Source organism: Euwallacea fornicatus, chromosome 24, assembly GCF_040115645.1.
Source record: "Euwallacea fornicatus isolate EFF26 chromosome 24, ASM4011564v1, whole genome shotgun sequence".
Classification (NCBI taxonomy): Eukaryota; Metazoa; Arthropoda; class Insecta; order Coleoptera; family Curculionidae; genus Euwallacea; species Euwallacea fornicatus.
The window spans coordinates 2,476,583-2,486,661 of NC_089564.1; the positions used below are offsets into that span (position 1 = coordinate 2,476,583).

Below are 10,079 nucleotides of genomic sequence, written 5' to 3' on the forward strand. Positions count from 1 at the left end.
TTATATTATTTATTTACAAAATACATAAAGACTAACACATCGAAAAGTTTTCCATCAACTTTTTTTCTTATATGCGAATAAATAAAAATATCCTCGGATACAAAATCCTTTATTTTCAGGGGACACATTTTTTACATTTTTGAACTCCCTCTGCTCCAACCCCTACGAAATGGTGACTCTCATCCTTAATATCTTAAATGGAAAAGTGATATATTTTTTGAAAGGCATTTTAATTCCCGCTGTTATGGGACCTTCCTCGCTAGAATCGCTTGAGTAGTTCGTGAGAAATAAAGAAATAAAATGCAAAAGTGACAAAAATTTTTACCACTTGCCTCAATTGAGTAAATGTTGAAAATATTCACCTCCGACCTTCATGTAATTATAAAGACACTATTCGAAATGTAGAATATAGCGGGAGTATCTTCTTGGCACCTGTATACTATTCATAGCTAGAACCTTTTTAAATGATTGATTTTGGTTGCATAAAGTTTTTAACTTCAAATACTCTCACGAGAAAGAGACCTATGGTAACAAATCAAGAGAGTTTACAGGCCATTCAACAAGACCTCTCTTCCAATTCGTCTATCTTTGAGAGAAACCAATTGATAATAGCAGGTTTTTCGAAAGATCAAGTGAAATTCCAAAACATTATCATTAATACTATTTTTTGTTCATTTTATAGAGCAATCAAATAATACAAGGAAGGATTCGCAATAAAAGTTATTTAATTTCTTTAAAAAAATAAAATATCATCCCCCCTTTTTTTTCATTTGAATTGTTAAGAGTCATGCCCACCCTTTTGTAGATGTTGGAGCTACGGGGATGCAAACATAAAAAAATGTGTCCCCTTGAAGACCAAAATTCGCCTGTTTCAGCAAATCTTCATTTATTCATTTACAAGAAAAACACCTGGATGGATAGTTAACAGCGCGCCTTCCTGTATACTCTGAAAAATCAGTATCACGTCAGTACAGGTTACTTTCAAGTATTCGAAAATTCATGCAGCTGATCATGATCATGAATTTATATTACCTTAAAGATTTCAAATAATAATTATAAGCAGGTCAGTCTAGGTTGCTTTGATATTTTAGAATGCTTTTGATTGATTGACTGATTATTGGGTGTTTCAGCATAAAGTGTGTAAATTACATCAAATTATAGTAACTAAATAATTATTAATAAATTATTAGTTCAAGCTTAATTTAGTTCGAAATTGTAAGTTCAAAAACGTTATTAATTTTTTTTTTTTGATAATTAACATGATCAATTAGTGAAATTTAAGATTCTGGAAGATCAAGTTAGGTTCTACTGCATTTATGTCGCTTTATCTGTATCAACTTTACATTTCACCTAATGATGTTTTGTCAAAATTGGCTCATTTTACTTTTTTAATTATTCGTCTACCGTAACAGAATTGCTTCGCTCTTTTGGTTTTGCATTACTTCCGGTTTTTGCCTGCAACCGACTTATTTCAAATTCGTTCCCATCATGTCTTGTACTGAACTGATAATAGATTTCTGTGTTTTGTATTTTATCTCATTGATCATTTTAAATGTCTGTTAATGTTTTTTTTGCTTCACGTTAGAAAATATGAATCTCTTATTTTCCTTCTTCTCTATTATTAAATCAGTGTTGTCACATTTTAATATCATTCATTCAGGTTTCGATTCTAGATATTTCGCTATTGCACAGAAGCTTTCATTTAGTTTTGGTCTCTTCCGAATAACCCATATGCCGCTTATTCCAGCTTAGTCCCAGTGTGTGCTTTTTTTGCATTCTTTCTCTTAATATATTGTAGCTAATCAATTATCCACTGTCTAATGTATTTCTTCCTGCAGCCCCTTCTATTTCCATATTTGTTCCATCATTCCAAGATCCATGCTATTTTTAAGTTTAAATCCATGTTATTTATCCTTTTCTCATGTCAAAAAATAAACTCGAATCTTTCTATGCATTTTTTTCAAATTACTAGTTTCATTATTTTTTACAGAAAAACGAGAGAAATTATGCTTTTTTTCAAAATAATCGTCGTATCTTCAATTAAATATGATCCCTTTAGAAGTCATATAGCTCGAAATAATATAACGACATTATATGAGTTTGAAAAAACCATCAAAATTGGTTTTAGTGGCTTGGTCAGACTCATATCATACCCGTTTATATGAAATGATTTAGATTTATTATATACAGGGAGTTCCATTTAAAGCTGCGATTGAAGATTACTCAAACACGGCACGCTGTATGAAGAAAAAAATGCAAATAAAAATTTTCCGATAAAGAGGGGGACATGCCATAAAGATAGTGGCTTTTCGACATAACGCCATTTTAGTGTGCAAATAAAATTACAAATAAAAAATTGTTCAAATGAAAGATATTGATTTTTTGAAGGTTTACAGGGATCTGTAAAAACGATACGAGGTTGCCCTTTGAAATGACTTTAAAATGACGCTTAGGCTAAAAGTCACTATGTGCATGACATGTCGTCCTCTTTACCTTACAAATTTTTTTTGAAACTTTTTTCATACAGCGCACCGTTTTTGAGTGATCTTCAATCACAGCTCTAAATGGGACACCTTGTATATAATTGTAAGAAACTAGGCTTACCGAAGATATTCAACTAATATGTTTCTAATTAACTCTCTCAATAAGCCTACCAACCTTATAGATTCAAATTGGTTTGGTGCCATGTGCTACCATATTTGCTCTGCTAGTTCCGGACAAAAAATAACCTGTCGGATATTCAATAATGCGATTCTCCTTTCAAGTTTTAACAGTAGATACATCAGCGCGTTAATTTGAATTTAAATTGGCTATTCCAATTATATTCGAATGCCTCTAGGAATACATATTTTTTTGTTTGCATAAATAGAATAAATATTAATCACAGATATAATTCCACGATACACCAATATTAACTGAATTATACACAAAGACTTGTTCGAATTAACTACGTGTGTGTTAATACCAGTCTGAACGTCACAGATTTTGCCGGAGGCAGCTCGTCAAGGACGGTTCTTCATAAGATAAAATGTTGCTGAATTAGCAAGCAGTTATTATTTATATACAGGATTTTTGCACTGATACAGCCCAGCTTTAACAGGATACATCAATTATATGATCATTTACGAGCGGCAATAATTAAAATAATGCTGGCTAAGCAAACACACAAATCTATCGCCTGAATGGTGCGTTTAGAAAGCTAATAGGTCTTAAGCTAACGTTAAAGATGCCGAAAGGGATTCAAATTTCATATATGATTATTTATTACAATCCTAACATAAACTAACAGATTCCTTGCTTTTGCTAACGACAGCGTATTTTTGTATGAAGAGGGCCTTCAGTTAGTACAGGCCAGCTCTTGAGTCCTGAATTGTTGCCGGATTCACTTAACATGTATCGATGGTAATTCCTTAAATAATAAATTATTTTTTAAATAAATAATTATTTTTCATTACTTTTACGGTCTATCCTTAAAATTCGTCAAAGAAATATTTATATACACACAATATGTTCGGAAGTGCCATATTAGAATCGCTCTTACTTCGTTTCGTTTCACCAAACTATGTATGGGTAAGTGAGACGAAAGCAGCTCCGGAGAATTTTAATAAATATTTTTGGTTTGGAGTTCAATAATTAACACCCAAAAAATTAATTAAACCTAAATTGTTACTTTTCATTAACCGTCTATACAGGGTGAGTCGGGAGGATCGTGCCAAACTTCAGAAGCGTGTTGTACATGAAAAATGAATGTAAAAAAACTCAAATGTTGTTATCCGATTTTCGTTTGTTTACAAGTTATAGCGTAAATAAATTTTTTTAACTTGGATTCTATTTACCATAAACGTACCTTTCCTGGACGTTGGATTGGTCGTAGTGGCCCTATTAGTTGGCCTCCAAGGACTCCAGACCTCACATCACTAGACTATTGTTTGTGGGGTTGGTTTCAAACTGAAGTGGACACTCAAGATGCACTGCAGCTGCAGCATTAGAAATGCTGCAGCTGCTATTAAAGAAAAATATGAAACAATCAGGAGCGCAACGAATGCTCTTCATAGACGAAGCCGAAAATGTTTAGAAGTTAATGACAATATTTTTGAACATTTACTATGATATCCAAACGTTAATTTATGGAATTTCTTATGAAATTTATAATTTTTTTAAATTTTATGTTTTAATTTTATTTACGCTATAACTTGTAAACAAACGAAAATCAAATAACAACATTTGAGTTTTTTTACATTTATTTTTCATGTACAACACGCTTCTGAAGTTTGGCACGATCCTCCCGACTCAACCTGTATATGGGAAGTATTGCGTATTGATATCAATATGGAGTTAACTAAAACGACACATTTTTCGATTATATGAAAATTTTTATCATAGAGCTGTGCGAAGTACTAATTTTTCTCTTTGCTTTTCCTGGAAAACGTGAAGATATCCTTAACTTCTGTTTTTCTGTTAATGTATACCAAGGTACTGTTAGTTAGGGCAAGAAATGTCGTTCGCAATTCGGAGGTCGTAATCGATTTTTTCAAATTATTTCATCATTAAATACACCAAAATATTATTTCATGCAATTTATATGAAAATCATTATTTTGCATTTGACTCACCAAATAGTAACGACGGTGATAGATGAGATATACATAGCTTGTTTCGTGCTAACCTGCACTAGCGAAAAAAGGAGACCTAACATTTTAGCTTTCTGAGGTGTTCTTCAAAATACCGGTCTGCACAATATGCACTTCGCACGCCAGGATTCTGCCATATACAGGGTTTATGATGAAACGATAGAAAGTTTTCTATAGAAGATACATTGGCACATTTTTGAAACTGATTTTGAATCCGTTAATCAGAGATCCCTGGAGCTAAAGTAATTAGGCTTTCTTTATGCGACTTTTTTTGACGTTTTATACTCACCATACAGATTGTTGAAGTTTGTTTAAAAAAATTATTTTGATAATAACTACGGTATTTCTTCACATATTTTATTGAAACTCTGCAGTGATGCAGAGCTCAATGAGGCGCTATCATTTGGATACAAAAATTTCAAACCAGAATGATGAAAATGGGGGTCACGGACACGTCCCCCCCTCCTTCCTGTCAACTTTTTTTTAGCCACGCCAATGGTGAATGAGTTTCACTTTTTAAAGTAATTTTTTTTTCTTTTACCATTTTTATTATTGTAAAATTTTCATTTGCTGCTTCAAACAATATTTCAACATATTTAATGTCAATACATGGAACCTATTTTTTTTCTATCGGCAACGTACGTTCAAAAACACGATGTATTGTCCCATGGCTATCTTACATTATCATAATTAAATTGAAAAAAAATTTTTTTGGGATGGTGTCGATTAAGAAATTTATCTGCTAAACTACCATTAAAACCGCATTTTCAATTTTGAATTTTGTCACAAAATTTTATTAAAATATGCCAAAATACATTAAATTAATTAAAACAATTTATTTATTTTTAACAACTTCAATACTCTGTATAGTAAGTATAAAACAAAAAAAAAGTCACATAAAGAAAATCTAATTATTGTTGCTCAAGGAATCTGTGGCAGTCGGATTGGCCTACTAATTTTCAATACCCTGTATAAATACATTTATCCTTATGCAAAGTCTCATCTTTTTTGAAATATTGCGTTTTTAGATATTTATACGAAACAATTGATAACAGTTTTTTTTAGTATTAAATATTTTCCATTTTCAGAAATATATATTTTTATTATTCTTCACATGTATATCGGCAAAGCAAAACAAAAATTAATCAAAAAATCTTATTATAATCAATTATCTAGACAAATTAATGTGTTAAAATACTTTGGTTCCAATTTATTCATCCGTTTTAACCAAAACTTTCTCTAATGCAGCTCTAGCTCAATAAATTCAAATAGCCTTAAAAAAAATTATTGTATATTCTTTCAAATTATGTATAATGTTGAGACAAAATTATAGTTAACAAAACTTAAAATAAAAAATAATATTACTCACAACTAGAAAAAAAAGCAATAATAAATTTAAATAAGTATTAATCATTTTAAAACTTATACCGGTAGTCCTAACTTAAACAATACAACTATTGATTAATTTCATTTTCAAAACGAGACCCTCCATTTCTAATGCATTTATTTACCCTCTCTCCTCTACCCTGTCTATTCTCCCCTTTGCCCAATATTTCAAAAACTATGAGACTTTATATACAGGTAAATGTGGTATAGAGATTCAAAATGAACCCATCTATCCCCTAGTGAAAATTTTTTACCACTCATAGTATATGCAAAGTTATTTGTATTTTAACTTTTCATTTGTTGTGAGATTCATAAATTTCTGAAAATTTACCATATATCACAAAATTACATACCCACATGCAACAGCTACCTGCCTAGAACCCATCAACCATTAAAAACTCTAATAAGCACCCTCGTAATGACAATCCAATGGAAAATATAGCTTTACACCGGATGCGAGACATTTATGTTCATATATTCGTGAAAAGCTATTTAAACGTTTATCTCATACTCATTGTTCCATCTACATGAATCATGAGAAGCATAGTGATCGTAGTTTTCTTAGTGCTGATCTATTTCGGCGTTGGTATTGAGGGTGATGTGAAAAAGTATTCTTCGATGTATGATAACATAGATTACAATGAAATTATTAAGAGTGATCGTTTGTTGAAGAATTACGTTAATTGCCTTATGGAGAGAGGAACTTGCACTCCAGACGCTAACGAGTTAAAACGTAAGGATTTTTACGTTTCATTATGTGTTTATCATTAAACACAAAAGCAACTAACAAAAAATATCATTAAAAAGAACATCTTGACCAATGAATTATCAATATTTACTATTGCCACTGAGATCATCAGTATCATGATAATTGAGAGAATTTGACCTCAAACTAGTTCATCTCAAATCAGTTATTTTGCCATATAGACTGTAGATTTGTTAGGGAATGGAAAAGTAGTTCTAAAATGGATTTTAATCTATGTTTTCTATAATAATTCAATTTAAGAGCTGTGAGGAGATGACTCTTTTCAAACTTCAAAACTCCTCAAATGCTCGCAAAGGAATTGAAATGTCTATCCAGGGCAAGTACTTTGGAAGACAAGTACAAACAAGTGCAGGTACAAAGACCAGGCAGAAATAAAATACTGAGTGTCTGATTTCAAATGAAAAAATTACTTGAAAGAGGACTCTTGTAACTCTTGATAACATCCGTTCAGATTCTATGCAAAAAGTCAATTTGAGGAAATTCTAAAAAACAGCTTTAGAGTCTTATTTTTTTAAAAAAATGTAAAAAAATTATTTTAAAATCACAGAAATGAAATAACTAGGAACATTCGTACTAATAGTAGATAAGTTTATTCAGCAACTTTTCATTAGTACGAGAGATAGTTTATTGGCACGAGTGAAAAATGAGTAGAACAACATCTTACGAGTGTAATGAGTGATTTTCGAACCTGTTTCACACCATATTTTCTGCGGCAATTATGGAAGATGTTTTTTACCTTGTCCGTGGCAGTGTGCGTGAAGTAGACATGACAGTGTGCAAAATATGCACCCTGTTGTTTTTTCATCTTTAATGTCATTTTTTGAGAATGCGGTAAAGCCTCTTTACCGCATCTTAAAAGGAAAATATAGCGCGTCCCAAAAATATACCGACAAACTTTTAAGGGCTGGTGGCGGACATGAATAGACATTTTTTTCTTTAACAAACACGTTCCCGCAAGTAAACTGTTTGGGTAGAAAAAAGGAAATAGTTTTTGGTCATTACAATATCTTTTTATTCGTGTTGCGTTTTATTTTATTGATAAACGACGGTTTAGAATAATTGTTCACAATATTAATCATTTGCTTGAATGCAAACATGGTACCATGACTGGGGGACCCTCTGGAATATTTCGGTAATAGCTTCTAGATGTGTGCCACTAGCTATTATTGTTAAGAGATCTTCCTCATTATCAATAGGCGTTCCGTAGATCCCAAATTAAAGATAGCCCAAAAGGAAAAAATCTAATGGGTTGAAATCAGGAGATCCCGCAGGCCAGGTTATACACGGCTTTCTCTTCTAATCGATCAACTGAAAAAGAAATGTTAATGTTCCTCCATAATAGACGTAACTGAAACGAAAAATGTTCAACGAAAAATAGTGGTGTACAATTAAGCCAAGAATTAATTTAATTATCTAATATGACTTAAAATATTTTATTTTCTGTACGGTCCAAAACGGCTCATTTACGGGCATATGTTTATTACAGCGAAAAATTTGTCGGTATATCCTCGGGACGCCCTGTACAATTTAGCTATTTTGTAGATGACGAATGAAGAGCGAAGGCATACATTCTTATGCAGTTACTCCTGGTGTCATACCTCATGAATTTATCATTTAAATGTTTATTTTATTGTTTAGGTGTTCTGCCAGAAGCATTACAAAGCAACTGCCAAGAGTGTACCGAGCCCCAAAAGAAAGGAGTATTCGCAGTAATTAAACATATGATTCAGAATAAGCAAAATTGGTGGAGTGAACTACAATCCAAGTATGACCCTGATGGTGTTTATTGGGAGAAATACAAAGATCAATGGAAAGCGGAGTATGATATTTGAACCTGTTAACCATTAATCAGTCATATTACTTCAAACCCTAATTGAATTGCACTTTTTAGACTGTTTTGTACTCGTTCATCTAGAATTTTTTGTTGTATTTATTAATGCGTCTGTATGGAAAAAGTCTATATGTAAATATGATTAATGGAAGTATTATGCTTATAGATAAAACATAAATTAGTTGTTATTTCACAGCAATTTTGTCTTCAATTTGTCATCTCATTTCAATCACATTCAGCTTTTCAGTCAGAATCTTATTTGTATCGTGGTGATTCTGGATATGATACAGACCTCCCTGTAAATCAACGTAATTCATGTTGTTTCGCTCTAGATCTGAAGGAACTAAAACCGGCATGTTCGCATTTCTCTATAAACTAACAAAAATTTATTAAATCAAAAAACACGAATTATCTTACCGGTTCCACATTTCTGATATGACTCATAAGATCATTAAATCGAACATCACATCACTGAGCAAATACCGTGGGATCTATTGCAATAAAAGTGTCGGATAAATTTGCCTTTTGGTTCCTGCTGTCTGGATACCACATAGGAATATTCGGCCTGCAGTTTGAGCCTACAATCTAAAGGTTTTACAAGAAACTACAGGTTTGTCCATAATTACCTGACAGTATGCCGCAAAGAATTTCGACCATAAAAGACAGCTCAAATCCCTTGTAGCCTCCAGTTAATTCGGTACCACTTAGAGGAAACAGCTCATGAGATTTAATTTCTGTGAATGGGTCTTTTTCAGAATGGCCGGCATTACTGATGGAGTCCCTCTCAGAAATGCGTTTATTTTGCCTTAAGTGCACCTCTAACTAAACTTTCAAATAAAATGATTTGTCGACTGCCTCTAAAAAATACCTTTCTCATTGCTACAGTAGTGGTCGCCTTGCCCAGTATCCTTTGGTTCCCTACGTCAGGGACTTCAAAGGAAATTGAGTTGGTTCCTAATGCTTGTTGAAAACTTTAGTGCCTCAAAGGTGCTCTTGGGTAATAATGCGAAATATATTTCTTTGGCACGAGTGGGGACTAAAGGAGACATTGATCACAGAAATCTCAATAATATCTAGCCTTCATTGCTTGAAGATTGTAGATCCCAGCTATCCCATAACGATTTGAGTCTGAAGAGTTTGTTTTTATCTAAGCTTATGAGAAATTTCGTTTGTATTATTATCCATTACTGTTATTATCCAATGCTATTACCATTACCATCTTCTTTGCATTTTCTATAGCCAACCCCATGCAGTGCTCCCCAACAACAGCCCCTAAAGTATTATTTTCATTGACCAGTTCTGTGGCAATCGTTTGTTTTTCTATTGATGGAACCATGTGTGGTGCTACTTCTTTAGTTATCATGTCATTAATATACCAGTCTAGAACATATTCTGTGGGAATAAACTCCAATGGAATTATAACTAGTTTCTACTATTTTTAGTATTTAATCTATTCATTCCATGAC

At 32.4% G+C, this 10,079-nt stretch overlaps 2 protein-coding genes across 2 annotated transcripts; one reads left to right on the forward strand and one right to left on the reverse strand.

The window, feature by feature from the left end:
- The first annotated feature begins 6,516 nt into the window (after window positions 1-6,516).
- LOC136346783 (ejaculatory bulb-specific protein 3-like) lies at window positions 6,517-8,933 on the forward strand. The gene is made up of 2 exons (XM_066296224.1): window positions 6,517-6,749; window positions 8,421-8,933. The coding sequence occupies exons 1-2, from the start codon at window positions 6,551-6,553 to the stop codon at window positions 8,612-8,614; spliced, it is 393 nt and encodes a 130-aa protein (XP_066152321.1). The 5' UTR covers window positions 6,517-6,550; the 3' UTR covers window positions 8,615-8,933.
- Window positions 8,934-9,036: 103 nt separating this feature from the next.
- On the reverse strand, window positions 9,037-9,662 carry LOC136346667 (uncharacterized oxidoreductase YjmC-like). The gene is made up of 4 exons (XM_066295991.1): window positions 9,605-9,662; window positions 9,482-9,543; window positions 9,240-9,435; window positions 9,037-9,191 (listed from the first exon to the last, which is right to left on the reverse strand). Exons 1-4 carry the CDS (start codon window positions 9,660-9,662, stop codon window positions 9,082-9,084), a joined length of 426 nt encoding a protein of 141 aa, XP_066152088.1. The 3' UTR covers window positions 9,037-9,081.
- Between the last annotated feature and the right edge of the window lie 417 nt (window positions 9,663-10,079).

Coding starts and splice junctions, on each gene's coding strand:
- LOC136346783 (XM_066296224.1), top strand. CDS start 6,551: ATGAGAAGCATAGTGATCGTAGTTTTCTTAGTGCTGATCTATTTCGGC. Junction 6,750..8,420: donor AGACGCTAACGAGTTAAAAC/GTAAGGATTTTT, acceptor TTTATTGTTTAG/GTGTTCTGCCAGAAGCATTA.
- LOC136346667 (XM_066295991.1), bottom strand. CDS start 9,662: ATGTCTCCTTTAGTCCCCACTCGTGCCAAAGAAATATATTTCGCATTA. Junction 9,544..9,604: donor TTTCGCATTATTACCCAAGA/GCACCTTTGAGG, acceptor TTTCCTTTGAAG/TCCCTGACGTAGGGAACCAA. Junction 9,192..9,239: donor TCTTTGCGGCATACTGTCAG/GTAATTATGGAC, acceptor TTTAGATTGTAG/GCTCAAACTGCAGGCCGAAT.